This window comes from Macrobrachium rosenbergii, chromosome 1, assembly GCF_040412425.1.
Source record: "Macrobrachium rosenbergii isolate ZJJX-2024 chromosome 1, ASM4041242v1, whole genome shotgun sequence".
Lineage (NCBI taxonomy): Eukaryota > Metazoa > Arthropoda > Malacostraca > Decapoda > Palaemonidae > Macrobrachium > Macrobrachium rosenbergii.
In genome coordinates, this window is record NC_089741.1 from 9834268 (window position 1) to 9853690 (window position 19423).

Here is a 19423-nt window from a genome sequence, read left to right on the forward strand (position 1 = left end):
CTGATGGAAGATATCACAAACCTGGTATTTCTCGAACCATAAATAATAATGAAAATCTCCAAACTGGTGAGAAACTTTCGTCGGCAAGTGCTTTGAAGTCAAATAGCAAAAATTGTACTTCCAAAAGCACAGAAAATTTATCTTCCACTACATCCACAGCTGTCGATTCATCTCCAAAAATAAGGGTGCCAAAATCAGCCAATAATTCAGGAAAATATTCTGAAAATACTTCAAACCAAAATAAGCTAAAGGAACAATCCCAATTAGATAGAGCTAGTTCAGAGCCATCAATCGCCACAGCCACAAACAAAAATAATAATAAAACTACGGTTGCAACTACCAAGAAACGCACAAGAAATAGTTCCCCAAATAATGATAATTTTATAATAAAAACTTCAAATGGGTTCAGTGTTTTGGAAGACATCTCTCCTCCTAGAAAGGTGGTTCCAAAAGTAGTTTCAGAACAAAAACATCCGAGTTCAATTCAGTCTTGCCGCCCTAAGACAAATAGGATTAGTGGTGCACAGAACCACAGCAGTAATTCTGAACATCAGGTTCATAATAAAAAATATGAAGATCAACCAAAGACCCTGAACACCAATTCAGACGAAAAGGGATTAAGAAAACAATCTCTTATAAAGGAGAATTTCCCACTCCACCCTAGGAACAGTACTTCCGCTCCAAGGAGTGGGAAGTAGCACATTTTACCACCTTAGCATTCTTGCTCGATATTCTTCAGTGGAACTGTAAAGGTCTCAGAGCCCGTACAGAAGACCTTAAAGTTTTAATGCATGAATTCAATCCAGGGATTATATGCCTACAGGAAACAATGTTAGGCAACTCTGTTTATAATCCTGGACTAAATTATTCAATATTTAAATCATATCCCCCAATTGGTGATCGTGCCCATGGAGGTGCTGCAATTATTATTAATAAATGTCTACAGCACTCCACAATACAATTAAATACAACACTACAAGCTGTCGCTATTTCAGTCATTTTGGAAAAGAGGATAACAATCTGCTCCTTATACCTTCCACCAGACCTTGATTTTAACATTGGAGATATTCAGTCGTTAATTGACCAACTTCCAGCTCCTTTACTTCTGCTAGGTGATTTTAATGCCCACAACCCCCTTTGGGGAAGTCGGTTTTTAGATAGTAAAGGGAAATTAATCGAAGACCTTATTGACAGGAATGATGTTACCCTGTATAATAATGGGTCAATGACTTTCCACAACATTCACGATAATCATTTCTCTGCACTGGACCTTAGTATTTCTTCAACTAGTATCCACCTTGATTTTAATTGGTCTGCTAATGAAGATTTAAATGGAAGTGATCACTACCCGATCCATTTGAAATATGCTCTGAATGCTCCATCTGAAGTTTTACCTAAGTGGAAGGTAGAGGACGCAGACTGGGATAAATTTAGTAAGGGTGTCAATCTAGATAGGGAGTTTGAGTCCTTTCATTCTCATCTAGATGCCTATGATTACTTTATTGAATCTACTTTGAAGAGTGCTGAAAGCTCGATTCCAAAAACAAAAGGCAAACCTCGTAGACCTGCAGTTCCCTGGTGGAATAAGACTTGTGGTATTCTGAGAAAAGTGACTAGGAAATGCTACAGACGTTACAAAACTAGTGGCTCCCCTCAGTCTAAATTAATCTACAAACGTGCTTTAGCCAAGCAGCGGCGCTTTTATAAGAAAGCCAAAAGAGAATGTTGGCTTTACTATATTAATGGAATAAACTCCAAGACCCCACTAAGAGTGGTGTGGCGCAAAATAAGGAAACTGAGTGGAAAATTTGTAGCGTCACCATTGCCCTCATTAAAAATAAATGACACTCTAATCACAGAGCCCACTGAAGTTGCCAATGAGCTAGGAAAACACTTTTCTAAAGTTTCCAGCCCTAACAATTATTCTCCAGAATTTCAAAGAATTAGGAATTCTGAAATGTGTCTGAAGTTTGATTCGGGAAAATCTGAACCATACAACTACAAATTTTCCCTAAGAGAACTTCGTGAGGCGCTCTCCTCAAGTGAATCCACAGCTCCAGGTGAGGATACAATCATATATGAAATGCTGAAACACCTCCCAGATAATGCCAAAAAATATTTACTGAAGATTATAAACAAAATATGGGAAACGGGAATTTTACCCAAGGACTGGAAAATATCCATAATTGTCCCTGTTAAAAAGCCTAATAAAGATGCTTCCCAAGCCACCAGCTATAGACCAATAGCTCTTACCAGCTGTGTATGTAAGCTGATGGAGAAAATGATAAATACTAGACTGGTTTGGCACCTGGAGACCAAAGGATTACTATCGCCATTTCAATTTGGTTTCAGAAAAAACCGCTCCACCCTTGATCCCTTGCTGAGGCTGACCAACCAAATCCAGCAAGGATTCGCCAAAAAGTGTCAGACCATTGGCTTATTTTTTGACTTGGAGAAAGCATATGACACTACCTGGAGAATTGGCATCATGAAACAATTGCACAAGATGGGCATATGTGGAAGAATGGTCAGGTTTATATATTCCTTTTTATCAGACAGACTTTTTAAGGTAAGAGTGGGAAACCCCTTCTCCCAACCTTTTATGCAGGAGGAAGGAGTTCCCCAAGGAAGCGTTTTAAGTGTAACACTTTTTTTCAGTGGCAATAAATAGTGTGATTGAAAAAATCTCGCCCCCTGTTAAATGCTCGCTTTTTGTCGATGACCTTGCAATATACTGCACAGGATATGATTCCTTGTCTGTATGTAAACATTTGCAAAGGTCTATTAATGCTATTACTAAGTGGGCTGATGAGAATGGTTTCAAATTCTCCTCTTCCAAAACAGTTGCAGTAAGATTCACCAGGTGCCGGCGTGTGGAAGAGGTTCCCACACTTAGTTTAAAAGGGTCCATCCTTCCTTACGAGAGAGAAGTTAAATTTCTGGGGATGACTATTGACCATAAATTAACATGGGCTAGCCACATAAATGCCCTAAAGTTTAATGTTAAACAATCTATGAATATTTTAAAGGTTGTTTGTGGATTTAGTTGGGGGGCTGATAAGAAATCCCTTCTGAGGCTATATGAATCTCTGTGTCGATCTAAGCTAGACTATGGCTGTCAGATTTATTCCTCAGCCTGTACAACCAAGCTAAAAGAACTGGATGTTGTACACAACATGGGGTTGAGAATATGCTCAGGGGCTTTTAGAACTTCGCCTGTTGAAAGCATTTATGTCGACACAGATCATTTACCCCTTGATCTAAGAAGGCAAGAGCTAGGGTTGCGATACATGGCTAGAATGAAAAGTGCTCCCAAAAATCCCTCCTTTCAAGCACTAAAGGAAACAGACTCTCGAAGTTTTTCTGGTACAAGAGCTTCTAAACCATTCCAAATTCGACTGAATGAGGATGTTAGGAATAATCACCTTAAATCCCAGAAAGTCCTGGAAGTAGAATATCCTGTAAATCCTCCATGGCTTATCCCAGAAGCATCAATATGTAAGAAACTGTTTAACAAAAAGGACTGCACTGTAGAAGAGATTAGGGAAAATTCTTAGAGCACGATGTTACCCATACTAATTTTACAAAAATTTATACAGATGGATCTAAGTCAGATAGTGGTGTTGGTTGCGCTGTTATCCTTGGTGATACAGCGTACACAGCTAAATTACCTGACTCTGCATCAATATTTACTGCCGAATTAACAGCCGTAGTGTCTGCCTAGATTTAGTTTTTCAAAGTAGTGACTCTAATTTTGTCATATACTCAGACTCTAGAAGCACCTTAGAAGCTATTAAAAATTTAATAGCTTTCATCCATTAATTGAAAAAGTTCAGGAGTGGCTTTTTCGTATATATTGTCGACGTAAATCAGTCTCTTTCTGTTGGGTCCCTTCTCACGTGGGGATTCGCGGAAACGAGATGGCAGACAGGGAAGCGAAAGCTGCTAGTATTTTATCAGAAACCTCTTTCAGAAAAGTGCCTCATACAGATCTAAAAGGTCCCATTAGATCTTATGTTTTAAGTAAATGGCAAGGAAGGTGGACTTCTCCCCTTCTTGCCAATAATAAGAAATATAGAAATATTAGGGATAATGTACTACCGTGGTCATCGTCATTCCAGCTTGACAGACGAACAGAGGTTATTTTAACGAGATTAAGGATTGGGCACACTCGTCTGACCCATCAGTTTATTTTTGAAGGAAGCAGCCCTCCAGAGTGTGCTTACTGTGACGAGACACTAACAGTGGAGCACATTCTGGTGGTCTGCCCCAGATATTTTAACCAAAGAGAGAGATATTTTCAGGGTAAATCCCTGTGTGATATTTTGGGAGATGAAGCAGATATTTCTGCTATCTTCTCTTTTTTAAAGTGTATTAAAATTTTTAACGATATTTAATTTTATTTAATAATTTATTACATCACGTAGAATTTTAATGACACTTTTTTTATGTATATAGCACATCATTAAACTTCATACCCTTATTTATTGGTCACATCACTTCATTTTATTTATTAATCATTTCCTTCATGAATTCATAACTTTAACATAATTTATTTTCTCTCCATTATGGCGCTGAATGGCCTTGTTGGCCCCAGTGCCTGGGCTTTTGCCCTAAATATCATACATCCATCCATCCTTTCATTTTTTCTGGGTAAATATCTCTGCTAGATACCATCCTCTTTAAATGAAGTCTTATTAACGAAAGTATGTATGTATATCTATCTATCTATCTATATGTGTAATATATGTATATATATATATATATATATATATATATATATATATATATATATATATATATATATATATATATATATATATATATATATACTGTATATGTATATATATATAAATAAAGACAAAGTCCACGAAGGAAAGAGAAACAATGGATTGCTGCAAGTCCTTTCTACTTACAGTCCTTTACTTAGCAGTCTGCTAAGTAAAGGACTATAAGTCGAAAGCCCTTGCAGCACTCCATTGTTTCTCTTTCCTTCGTGGGTTTTGTCTTTATTTATATATTCATCACATTCTATAATTTTTGTGATTCAGTTATACATTATATATATATATATATATATATATATATATATATATATATATATATATATATATATATATATATATATATATATATATATATACATACACACACATATATATATATATATTTGTATAAATATATTGTCATGAAATGTTCAAAGTACCTGGTTATTACTCTACCAATTATATAATTCACATTTAGCCGACTTAAAGCCAGATACATGGACTCTCATAATAAAAACATATGACTGAGTTCTCTAAAGGCAACAATGATCCCTTAAAAGAATTATCAACAATGTGAGCTATCAAAATATCAAAACAATTGTGAGGCATTAATATATACTAAAGTTGATAAAAGGGCATCACTCCATTACTGTAACTGTCTCCCTGATCTCAAGTCACTTCAGCAAAACCAAAGAAAATAAACAAATCACTATGACTTATTTTCAAAAATTATTCCTACTACTGGTGGTCAATGAATGAAGCACTGTTATAAAAACTTTAAATACAAAAATTTATTTTTAAATTCAAAATTTATAACCAAAATCCACAATCTTACTTTGAATAAAAATGTACATTACTTGAAAAGCACTAACTTAATCAATTCTGCTGCATGAATCTGAAAAACTTGACGTGTATAAAAAAAATTAGGCGTGAATAAATAAAGTATCATTAAAAACCAACCATCAAAACAAGTACTTCTGCCATGTCATTCTTGCGAATGACTTTATACACATCCGGGCAATACCGCGTATTACGTCAACATTCTTCACAGTATTGCTAATAAATACATATCTTGCTTAGAAATCTGCTAATAACTTCCAAACAATGCTGCCTTATGCAAGCAATTCTTCCTTGTTATTCTTGCGATACCACAATACGCTTCCTGGTGATACCACCTTTTAAATCAGTTTTCCTCAGAACATTACTGCATGTTACATAAAACTTCCAAACGACCAAAACAATGATGATTTCCAAAATGGACACACTAATATAGCTACTGCTCGATCATGAGCCATTTTCTTGGTAACTCTGTGAATTACAGCTGTGGGAGGTACAAGCAAGCCACCCTGAGTACCCCAGATTCCTGAAAATGCATCAACACCCGAACATAACGGGTTCCAATATCTAGAATAAAATTTTGGTAATTTTGCATTGTGGTACGATGCAAACTAGTCAACTTCTAGTTCGCCAAATCTCGCAACAATCATTTGAAAAATTATGCCTGATATCCCCCAATCATCGACATCCGATGGTCTTGACAAATAATCAGCTTGATCATTTTTAGACCGGAGAATCCAATCCATTTCAAGCGAAGTTGAATGTTTCATACAAAACTGAAAAATACCGTATGCGATATCTTGTAATTCCATCTTCATCGAGCCCTTTGTAGCTATTGATTTAACCCCTTGGTTATCAGTAAACCATTTCACCTTTTGATGACTCGGCAAAAGTCCTATCGACAACAACACTCTGTACACAGCCACAGATTACCTCCAAGTAGAGGATTTTATACTTTCCTCACTCGACCAAACACCAGGGAAACCCCATTTATCGTATTAACTCCGTATCCCGCATAACCCACATCACTAGCATCTGAATATATTATCTTAGTGCATACGCTTGATTGCTCAAATTGTTTTTCGTTCATTAAAGATAGCTTATGATACCAAAACAACAGCTGTTCTTTACAATCATTGCTTAAAAAAATGAATAAATCCCAATGATAGGCATTCAGAATGCCTGCGCTTAAATATCTTGTCATTATTTGACAAACATTCCAGTAACTACAGACATGGAAATCAGTTGCCCTAGAATGCTAGCGACTTTCTTAACAGGAACCCCACTCTTTCTCCCTGAAGCAACAACAAGCTCTGAAATGGTTGAACAAGTTTTGCTATGGCGTCGATCCAGTATAGAAATAGTACTGTGCAACGTGTCCAGATCCCAGTCCAGATGTTCCAATCTTTTGTGCCGGAGTCCAAATACACTTTGTTGCATTTGGGATGAAACCAGAACTCAATATAGTAGACTTTTTGTGGGCGCTAATTGCTAAAGAACCTTCAAAAGTATTACTGCATCCAAAACCATCGTCTTAATACATTGTAACAAGTAATCCTTCACCTCGCCATTTCTTAACCAATGGACGACATAATTTACTGAATAAATAGCACGCGGACGATAACTCAAAGAGCACCACCAAAAACTTAAAAGTACACGGGGTTACCTACCTTGTCAAACCAGGAAAACCTAAGATATTTTGTGTGAGGCCCATAAATACGTACTAAATGGTATGCACTAGTTAGATCAAATTTTATCAGAAAACAATCTTTGCAAAGTAAATCCAAAACAATTTTAATTTCTTCATACTTAACTGACTGTTTCCATAAATGTTTGTTACCCTCTCTTAAGTCCAGTATAAGATGCTCCTTGCAAGAACTAGGAACTGAAACAGTTAACGGATTAACAACATATGGGGCCTCAATACATTTTTCTATTAATCATCTATCTAACAAATCTTGTGTGGCCTCACAAACAAAATCTGCTTCTAAAATGGCAGACATGTTACTCTTACAAAATATATTATTTGGCTCTGAATAGAATAGAATCTTATAACCATTTCCAGTATCTAGAACAAATTCATTTTCATGAATTTTACGCCAAAAATCCAAATGATTCTTTAATCTACCCTTTACGATTATTTCCTTCGGACTCTGTTCGTATTCAAGTCTTGTGTAAAGTTTTCATAATTATACTCATCTTTGATGGTTTCATCGCCTAATGCTGATGTGTCACTTTCTTGAATCGTATATGAGGGCGGTTTCGCCACAAGTGGTTTCTCTCCTCCAGGGCCCACTAAGACAGGGCGGCCAGACAATGGCGTCACACGCTCGCTGCTGGCTCGACGATACAACAGAACTTCGACCATCATTCGTCATTGATTTAATAGGTTCAGTTTTGTATTTTCTTTTATTGGTAGTCTAATACTAACCTCATTATCTATCAGTGACAGTTATTTTGTCAAAAAATACAGCCTCATATGTCAAACCTGTGAGTTAATTTTTCTATCGTTGGACGAGGGTAGAACTTCAGGTAATCAACATCTATCTTTTTATGGTTTTGAACAATATCTTTGGCAAACATTACTGACACTACAGAGATTCAATAAATGGAAAGAAATTTGTCACGTTACCTGTATATATTTAAGAGAGTTAAATATTTAACTTTATTCCGTTCTGTTAGGTATTTATGTTTATAACTACCTATTACCAGAGGTTATATTTGTGTTTACAGATACTTACTACTCATTAAGCATAACTACCCTGTTAACTATTTTGTCTTCTTTTAAACTGTATATCATTATAAGTTAGTCTTAAAAATAAAGTCATTCAGGAAGGATCTATCTGAGTTTTGTGTCCATCCAAATATACTTCAATGGCGACGAGGAACTGACTCACGAAAGGGAAAATTAAGGATGGCGCATTTGGGTAATATAGCAGCATATGACAAATCCGAGGACTTTGAAGATTATGTCGAAAGGTTTGATCAGTTCTGCTTAGCAAATGACATAACAGAGGAAGATAAGAAACGGGCAGTTTTCTTGAGCGCCGTTGGCGCTCCTACATATGGACTTCTGAAAACATTCCTTGCCCCTAATAAGCCCTCATCAAGGACTTATCGAGAACTTACTGAGCTTTTGAAAAATCACCTCCACCCAAAACCCATCCTGATAGCTGAACGTTTCAAGTTTTACAATAGGAAACAATGTCCAGGAGAATCCATCACTGAGTATGCAACGGAGCAACGGAAATTGGCGGAAACATGTCAGTTTGGTGCTTTTCAAGAGGAAGTTCTAAGAGACTTGTTTGTTATTGGATTGGCCAACCGCTCGGCACAGAGGAAACTATTAAGTGAACAGGAGCTTGACTTAAAGAAAGCATTTTCGATTGCGCTAAGTCAGGAAATGGCGGATGAAAACGTCACGAAGATTCAGGGTCAAACTCAGGAGGTAAAAAGTTGTTGGGCCGAAAGCTTCTCTCCTTGAGTGTTACCGTTGCGGGAAGACAAACCATAAGGCTGATGTTTGTTTCCATAAGGATACTGAGTGTAATGGGTGTCATAAAAGGACACCTTCGTAGAATGTGCCGAAGGAAAATCATACCACGGTCAATCGAAATTGGAAATATGGAAGACAAGGAAGGAAACGATCGACGATCAACATGGCAGAGGAGGAGACTAGCGGCTCGGAAGAAGAAACTACAGAGTGCAAACTACAGGATGAATTGGTGCATACAATGAAATACTGTGTTAAGAAAATGAAAGCAAGACATAATAAGGTTCCAGAGATAATAGTGAAAGTTAAATTAAATGGGATACCAATTGATATGGAATTGGACACGGGAGCTTCTGTGTCACTGATAAGTGAAGAGTTCTACGCTAAACATCTGAAAAATTCAGTACTTCAATCCAGCGATATTGTGCTGAAAACCATGACGGGAGAAAAAATAGAAGCCGTCGGGATATGCTACGTAACTATGGAAGTTCATGGACACAGAGTGGAGGAAGTGCCATTGTATGTGGTACCGGGGAATGGACCTGCCTTATTCGGTAGGGACTGGCTGCATTTTGCGAAATTTGACTGGAAAAAGTTAGCTGTAAATCATCTGCATTCTGGTATTCTGAAAACCTCAAAGTTAGAAGAACTGTTAAGGAAATATGGTGATGTCTTTGATGGGGAACTGGGTACAGCCAAGAATATAAAGGCTCATATTCCTGTAAGAAAGGATGCAAAACCAATCTTTTATAAAGCGAGGGCAGTTCCTTATGCAATCAGGGAAGCTGTGAATGCAGAACTTAAAAGACTAGAATTGGAAGGAATTATTGAAAAAGTTGACTATAGTGAGTGGGCGGCACCGATAGTGCCAGTTTCAAAAGACAATGGTTCTATTAGGATCTGTGGTGACTTCAAGGTCACCATAAATCGTTATGTGGAAAACCCTGAACATCCAATGCCAAATCCAGATGAACTATACCAGCGACTGAACGGTGGAAAAACTTTCTCAAAGTTGGATTTATCGCAAGCTTATCAGCAAGTGGAATTAGATGAGGAATCTAGGAAATATGTCACGATTAACACACCACTTGGTTTGTACAGATATACACGTTTACCATATGGTGTCTCAGCAGCCCCACAACTTTTTCAGTCTTTAATGGATAAAGTTCTGCAAGGACCTTGTGGATGCAACATAGATGATATTAGTCTTACTGGGAGAACCGAAGCTGAACATTTATACAATCTTGAAAGGGTACTTGAGCGGTTGCACATCAATGGGTTGAAATGTAATTTGTCGAAATGTGAATTTATGAAGCCCTCCTTGAAATATTTGAGTTTCATTGTGGATGAAGAGGGTATCCATATGACGGAGGATGCCATTGCAGCAGTCACGGAGGCACCAAGGCCAGAATCAAGGTCTGAAATGCAATCCTTCCTGGGGCTGGTAAACCATTACCGTCGCTATGTGCCAAATCTCTCATCAGTCGCAGCGCCTCTCACGGAATTACTGCATAAAGACAGAAAATGGCATTGGTCAGTAGAGTGTGAAAGAGCTTTTTCCGAGATTAAAGAAATGCTGACCACTGAAACAGGAGTATTAGTGCACTATGATTTGAGTAAACCTGTGACGTTGGCAGTAGATGCATCACCCAAAGGACTTGGAGCAGTGCTTTCCCATATCACCAGTAACGGAGAGAGACCAATTGCTTATGCATCAAGAATGTTAACACCCACTGAACGTAACTATTCCCAAATTGAGCATGAGGGTTTGGCAATCATCTTTGGACTACGGAAGTTTCATCAATATTTATATGGTCGTAAATTCACCCTTATTACAGATAACAAACCACTGTCATATATTCTGGGACCCAGGAAGGGTATTCCAGTCCTTGCAGCTGCAAGAATACAACGCTGGGCTATACAGTTAGCAGCTTATGATTATGACATTGAATTACGTCGTTCAAGTGACAATGGAAATGCTGATGCACTCTCACGGTTGCCTTTACCAGATTGTGACTCAATGCATCAGATAAGCTTGTAAACTGGACACAAGAAGCAACTGCATTTAACATGCACCAGGTGAACTCTCTTCCTGTAACTGCGAAATCTGTTGCAAGGGAAACTTTGCATGATGCTGTACTGGCTAGAGCTTTATATTATACAAGAAATGGATGGCCAGACTCTGAGGACATAGCACAGGAACTGAAACCCTTCCATAGCCGTCAGCGTGAGTTTTCAATTGAAGAGGATGTCTTCTATGGGGTGCCAGGGTGGTAATACCGTCGAGATATAGGATTCAAATTTTAGAAGAGCTACATGGTGGTCATCCGGGGATTGTTAGGATGAAAGGATTAGCTCGCTTGCATGTGAGGTGGCCGAATATCGATCAAGATATTGAAAACACTGTGCAAAGGTGCTCTGCCTGTCAGGCTACTCAGCCAATGCCGACTCGTGCTGAGGGTAATCCGTGGAAGTGGCCTTCTGGTCCGTGGAAAAGAGTACATGTTGATTTCGCAGGACCATACCTGGGACAAATGTACCTCATTATGATTGACGCATATTCAAAATGGCCAGAAGTACACCCAATGAAATCAGTTACAACTATGAATACCATTGAGATCATGTGGCGGGTATTTGCTCAGCATGGGGTTTGTGTAGAGCTCGTGTCTGATAATGGAAGACAGTTTGTGGCTGAGGAATTTAAAGAGTTCATGACCCAAAATGGTGTAAAGCATATACTGATACCCGCTTATCACCCAAGCAGTAATGGGCAGGCCGAAAATACAGTAAGAACATTCAAACAAGGAATGAAGAGGGCGATGAGAACATTGCAATCGTGTAATACATCTTTAAATACCAAGTTGTGTCAATTTCTACTGACTTACCGAACTACACCTCACTGTACAACAAAGCGCACGCCTGCAGAACTCATGGGTCGGCAGTTACGCACTCGCCTTGATTTACTACACCCAGATGCATCGCAGCGAATTGAAAGAAAAGCCTCAGAGAACGAGAAACCAATGAGGGAACTCGATATAGGGGACGTGGTACTGGTTCGGGATTATCGTCAAAATACCAAGAAGGGCATATGGACTCGAGGAGTTGTGGTTCTTAAATTGGGTCCATGCACATACAATGTACAAGTGGACGGTAACTTAGTATGGAAGAGGCATATTGATCAAATGAGACTGATCTCCAATGATTCTCAAGATAACAAAATGAACTTTTAGCACGTGATTTTTCAGAGTTGGTCAGCTATCCAGACCCGCCATTACCAAAAGAGTTCATAAATACTCGTGAAGAGTTAGGCGATGCAGTTGCAGGTGCAGAGAAGAATGAAATCCCAAATGTAGAAGAAAAGGAGGCGGCAGCTGCAGAAAAAATATCGGGAAATGAAAATGGTAAAACTTCTGATGACTCACCTGATAGATCGATATCTGAATTACCAAAACTGAAGGTCTACCAGACAAAGTAGACCACCTGACTATTTTAGAATGTAAAATGATTAATAGTATTATGTATGTTTTTGTATTTATTCAAAGCTATACCACCATTTAATTATTGATTGTTTTATCCTTTTATTTGCTTTAATCTTTCATTCTTTTCCCGAGGGGAAAAGGTGTTAGGTATTTATGTTTATAACTACCTATTACCAGAGGTTATATTTGTGTTTACAGATACTTACTACTCATTAAGCATAACTACCCTGTTAACTATTTTGTCTTCTTTTAAACTGTATATCATTATAAGTTAGTCTTAAAAATAAAGTCATTCAGGAAGGATCTATCTGAGTTTTGTGTCCATCCAAATATACTTCACGTTCCCTCCGGAGGTTTCAGTTTTTCGAAATTTTTTGAAATTCTTAGCATGTTGTTGAGGTGCCTTATTCTAAAACACAGATATTTTTGCAATAAAAACTCAATCACCAAAACTGGTACAAAAACTCCCGACTGTCTTGGCTCACTTGACAAAGTTTTTATACATTCTTTTCCCTCAGTGAGTGACTTTCCACGTATTGCATTGAGTACTTCCCCCAACTTTCTTAACTGAGAGAAGAATTCGTCAGAGGGCTTATGTTTACCATTTTCACCCAAGACTGGCCCCCCAGTTGCACTTGTATTTATCTTATTAACTAAATGTGGGTATTTTGTAAAGAATTGTTTAACAATATTACCACCAATGTAAATATATCTCAGCACTTCCTCTTCAATGCCTGTTGTAGTTGTTTTTTCCTCGATGACCTTGAGCAGTGTACCTGTTTGTCTTTGTACATCAATACCTAAAGCATTGTTTTTACCAAACTCTCCATGCATGCATGAAGAATTCATGATGTCGAACCAGTCATTCATTTAAAGAATAAAATCGGTTATTGAACTCCAGTTTTGACCCTCCAAAAGTTCCTTTTCGCCTAAATATTTTACTGAATTGGCACATGATCTAGATAACAGTTGCACTGCTAATTTAACCCGCTGTCTTTGTTGACCAGTTACATTTGAAAGCATTCCATTGAGCTCATATGCTATCCCATATTCTGTTTTGGTGTTACTATGCATTTTTCGTATGCCAGCATCTGATATGCACTCTCTATTGTTAAGGAAAAAACCTGAGTCATTAAAATTATTTCTAACTAATTTGATTAAATGGAGAACATACGAGAACACAAAAACTTCTCTTTCTGCCTTAGGATTTTTGAAAGATATACTGTATATCCTATTTTCAAGAGGTCAGTATTAAACTGTTTCCACATACAGATACATACCCATTAGTCTATGTATGGCTTTGCTTTTGGAAAACGATGGTATTTTATATTCGAGCTCTTTGTTTTTTCTCGTGTATTAGAACAGCCAAATACCACTCAGTTACTTGTCATTATCACTGATATAATGAATAAATGAATAAGAAGATATATGGGCACACAGCAAGTCCTCTTGTTTACCCCACCTCTATGGGTAGCAAACTAAAGCATTGTTTTGGTTAACCACATGTGTGACACCAGAGCTAGTGAAGTCACAGTATTGGTGATTCATACCCAAAGCTGCGCGCTGGCTGACCTTTTCTATCTACTGCTGAGTCCTGCGAATGTGCTGTACCCGATACTGGAAGTGTTGCCATAAGACCAATAGGGACGAAAACGACCTCGCCCCTCCCACCGGGAAAGGTCGCTGCTCGTGAAAGGCGGTTGCTGATAGCCTCATGCATGGTCTAAGAACTTAGACCATGGCCTCATGTGCCTTACTCTTTGAAGCTCGTTTCTTCTTAAGAGCTCTACCCTCTGCCTTTTCTATTCTCGCTTCATCGTCGCTGTCACTTGCGACTGGGTTGGTTTCATAATGTCTAACAGTTTCCCAGCCTCCCTCAGAACAATGGGCTATCCAAATCAACTTATTTCTTTTCTGCACTTTCTCCGACAATTCTTCCAACTGGTCATTCAGGCTCCAACTTTTGGTCTAACAGGTGTGTTTACTTGATTTTTATTTTTATTTGCTTTTTAATGTACATGTCTATAATATGTTGAGACTCTAAAAGAAAAAATTGTATATTCCTTGTATTTTTAAATTGTACATTTTTTTTCTCTCTCTCTTTTTTAGCCTTGAGAATGTAACAATGTTGTTACGAAACATGTCGGCGTAATAAATGTTTGACCTATTACTGAACGACCTTCACTTCGTCACCCTTACCTGATGTGTTCTGTGGTCCTGTGCACCAATATCTCCTTTCTTCTATATAATATATATATATATATATATATATATATATATATATATATATATATATATATATATATATATATATATACACACACATACACACACACACACACATTGCATTAGAACCTTTTACGAAATAATATTCATTCAGGGTTTTGTATCAAATCTTATTAAAGATGCATTTTTTTTCTAAACATTCCAGCGGTTTTGAATATTGCTCAGGCATTTGTTGAAGTTATGGTGGCTGATCGCTTTTTTTCCTTTTTGTTAGCTCTATTTCATAACACAACTTTTACATATAACGATTCCTTAATGTCCAAATTCTGTTTTGTAAAGCACTGTGAGTAAAACTGTACATTAAGAACTATGCAGTAATTAACCATCAGCATTATTAATGGATACTACATTATAAATTAGTGGGCCAGAACTCTCAATTTAAAGCCATTTCCCTTGTTGTTCTATTGTGTCATAACTATTTCGTCTATACTCTGCTGAATATATGTTCATCCACGGATGAGATTTAATATAATGATTATGAAAGCCTACACTTTGTGTGTTGAAGCAGTTTTGTTTTCTTAACACTGTTTGTTGACACTCAGTAATATTAAGCAAAAATTGATATAGAATCAAGGTTTAAGTGAACAAAGAAGGAGGAAATGAATCTGTTTTCTCTCTCATTCCCTTTCATATCTCTTAGCAACTTTAATCTCTTTCCCAGGAAATTAACCTCCACTGTAATATCTAACAGAAACTGAAATATTTTAGTAGGGCGGCTAACTGTGATATTTGCATGGAATCATGCATTTGATGATACAAGCATGAAACTTGGCACAAATAACCTCAATACCCACCACAGTATGAAAAAATCGTTAGCCACTCAAAAATCCAAGATGGCCACCATTTTTCAAGATGGCCGCCATTTTTCACATGTGAAACAAAAAATCCACTACTTACCCAATTTTTTTTAGATGTTATTGCAAATTTTGATGTATCTTTATTTGTAGAGTTTTTTTATATGATTAAATGACTAGATTTGGACCAGATTTGTCTTTTTAACTGCAGATATGATGGCTGAATCAGAACAAGATTGCCCATCTCCTTCTGCAACAAATCCAAACCAACAAACTGATTGGAACAAATGCTGTCTCTGTCAACAGGATAAAAAAGATGAATTGAAGTCGCCTCCAAGTTATAAAACAGAACATGATGGTAACTGCAATATTGCCGAAAATGTTCCTCTTTTTCATGCTATAAATGAACTTCCCATTTCTCTGAATCCAGCTAGACTTAATGATGATGATGGGATTGAAGAAACTCTGAGGAGAAACAAAGCAGTGTATCACCAAACATGCAGACTGATGTTTAATAATACGAAGCTCAAAAGGGCTCAAAAACGGATATCAAGCACAGACACAAGTAATGAGGAAGTGCAAAGTAAGGTGAAAAGGACTAAACAAAAAACAAATGATCTTGTATGTTTTTTGTGTAGTAAAGAATTGGGAACAGAGGAGTTTAGGAAAGCAATGACAGGAAAACTTAATAATAGATTAAAAGAGTGTGCAATGACACTTGGTGATGGCAAGCTGCTGGCAACCCTTGGTGGCCCTGATGTTGTAGCACAAGAACTAAAGTATCACCCACTATGTCTTGTAACATTGTACAATAGGGAAAGAGTTTATATAAATACTAAAAAAATATGAGGCTACTATTGAGAGTAGAAACAAAAAACATGCCTATCCAACTGCTTTTTCTGAACTGGTTACCTATATTACAGAAACAAGCAATAGTACAGACGGATCTGTCGTGTTTAAACTTACTGATCTTACCTCCCTTTACAAGCAGAGGCTTGTACAACTGGGAATTGATTCACCAAATGTACATTCAACTAGATTCAAAGATCAACTTCTCACTCACATACCCAATTTGGAGGCTCATCATAAAGGGAGAGATGTGTTTATTGCCTTTAAGAAAGATGCGAGTTCAGCTCTGTCTGATGCATGTGTTTATAATGATGCCATTATCCTTGCTAAAGCAGCCAAAATTATTAGGAAAGAGATGATTGACCGCAAGATCAAATTTGAAAATTAATTTAGTGCTGAACATATTGAGGGGTCTGCTTCATCCAGTCTTCTTCAGTTTGTGGCTATGGTGGAACATGGTGCTGATATTAGGTCCCAACTTCAGCAGCAAGTACTGAGATCAGATTTTGCAATTGCACAACTGTTTCAGTATAATTGTTATATTAGGGTAGATGACGAAGCAAAAACATAGACACTCAAAAAATCGTGAAACTCCATTTCCATTGTATGTAGCAATGAAACTGTTTGCAAAAACTAGAAATAGACAACTAATTGATATACTACATGAAAATAGTATATGACCGAGTTTTAGAAATATCGCAACTTGGAGATGCAGTATTAAACCAATATGTAGGAGATGGGGTTGTGTGTCCACCAATATTGCGGAAAGGGTTATTTACAACTTCTGCTATAGACAACATTGCTCATAAACCAACAGCAACTACAGCCACTTCTTCTTTCCATGGCACCAGTATCTGTTTTTCAGTACCCTACCTCAGAAACTCAGGGAGAACTACGAAACCTACAACATAGTGAAACTAAAGCCAAAAAAATTCCTCATCTTCCAGAGTCGTACATTAATGTAAAACCAGCTTTTATATCCAGAAAGCCACTTCCACCAGCAGCACCCAACATGTCCCTACGTGACACAGCCTCCATCAACAGATATCTGCAGCAAGAATACAGCTGGTTATCAGAAGTAGCTCTTACAAAGTGGATAATGATCAGCTGCTATAACTGGAGTTTGTCCTGGATTCAGGAAAGCAACAATATCAATTATTTTGCCCATCACATGTTTTATGCAACAAGGTGATGCCATCATTAGTCAACATAACTCCTTGCAATCAAGAGGGAGCAGATACATGGATCTTTCTCCATGCTAAGAATGCTGTTTGCGAAGGAAACAGAACTGTCATAATCAGAGCTACAGATACTGATGTACTAATTATAGCAATATCTGTTCTATCAAATCTCACTGCACTTGGCCTAGAGAAAATGTGGTTAGCTTATGGACATGGAAAACATTTTCGATACATCCCAGTTCATGACATTGTAAATTTTATTGGTAAAGATAAAGCTAAGAGGCTTCCATTTTTTCATGCATTTACTGGATGTAATGTTGTATCAGCTTTTCATGGAAAAGCTAAAAAGTCAGCATGGCAAACATGCTTGCCGTGTGGTAACCTCAGTCGCCAAGAAATTCAATGACTGTCCACTGGAAGTTGATGCTAATGATCTGTAGGTCTTAAAAAGGTATGTTGTTGTCATGTACGATAGATCAAGTTCATGTGCTAGTGTCACTGATGCCAGGTTAGACTTGTTTGCAAGGAAGCTGCGAGCATATGATTCAATTCCTCCAAGTCAGTCTGCATTGCTTGAACATGCAAAACGTGCAGCTTTCCAAGCAGGATACATTATGGAATCAGGCATTAGTTCGTCAGACTGATGTGCCAAGTCCAGCTATATGGTGCTGGACAAAAGAGGGTGAAGAATGGAAAACAACATGGACAACACTTCCACCAATTGCTAAAAGCTGTCAAGAACTGACAAAATGTGGTTGTAAGGGTGACTGTCATGTTAAATGCAAATGTTACCACAGCGGAGTGAGCTGTACTGCTCTCTGTGCATGTTCCTGCCAGGACTAGAATTGTGTGTGTACATATAAGTATAATTATATATGCATGTAAATGGACAAATATATATATGGAGCTCTACTGCTCTCTATGCATGTTCCTGCCAGAACTAGAATTGTGTGTGTATATATAAGTATAATTATATATGCATGTAAATGGACAAATATATATAATATATATATTACTGTTGTATTTTGCAAATTTGTTGTAATATCACATAAAGGTATACATAGAATTAATTAATGCATATAGCTAAATAAACAAGAAAACTAATTAGTGGAATAATATTTTTCAGTTATTTGTACGTATCTTTTAGTGTACTGTATCATTCATCATACATATTTATGGAATATATAGCAATAAAATAGTTTTATAATGCACTTTATACTATTATATAATACTCAGGAATTCATTCTATACATTTAAATTAAAACAACAACTCAAGAAGTCACAAAAAATAACGAATGTAAGATTTTACTAATATCGACTGCTAAAAATGGCAGCCATCTTGAAAAATGGCCACCATTTTGGATTTTCAAGTGGCTAAGGTTTTTTTCGTGAAAAGTGACCTACTAGCAATATGTGTTCCAAATTTCATGCTTGTATCACCAAGTGCACAATTATCTTGTTATCCGCTCTACTATTTCAAGTAATTTCGTTATACACATTGAGAAACAACGCCTGGCAGAGTCGTATCAGATTAGTTGACTGTGAAAACAGCTTTTGGAGTGTTACCCCGAGAACGTATCTAATAGTATTTGCAAAACATATACAAAGAGGGATTTAATATTTAGTTGAGAAGTAAACACCTCTTCGTTTAGATTACTGAAACGGAGTCCGACTAAAAAACGGATACCTAGGAATATTTCCTCTGTCTGTCTGTCTGTCTGTCTGTTTGTCTGTCTGT

At 37.3% G+C, this 19423-nt stretch overlaps 1 protein-coding gene across 1 annotated transcript; it reads left to right on the forward strand.

Annotated features, from left to right (window-relative positions):
* The first annotated feature begins 8517 nt into the window (after positions 1 to 8517).
* Positions 8518 to 9087, forward strand: LOC136839396 (uncharacterized). The gene has a single exon (XM_067105390.1). The coding sequence runs from the start codon at positions 8518 to 8520 to the stop codon at positions 9085 to 9087; it is 570 nt and encodes a 189-aa protein (XP_066961491.1).
* Positions 9088 to 19423: the final 10336 nt, after the last annotated feature.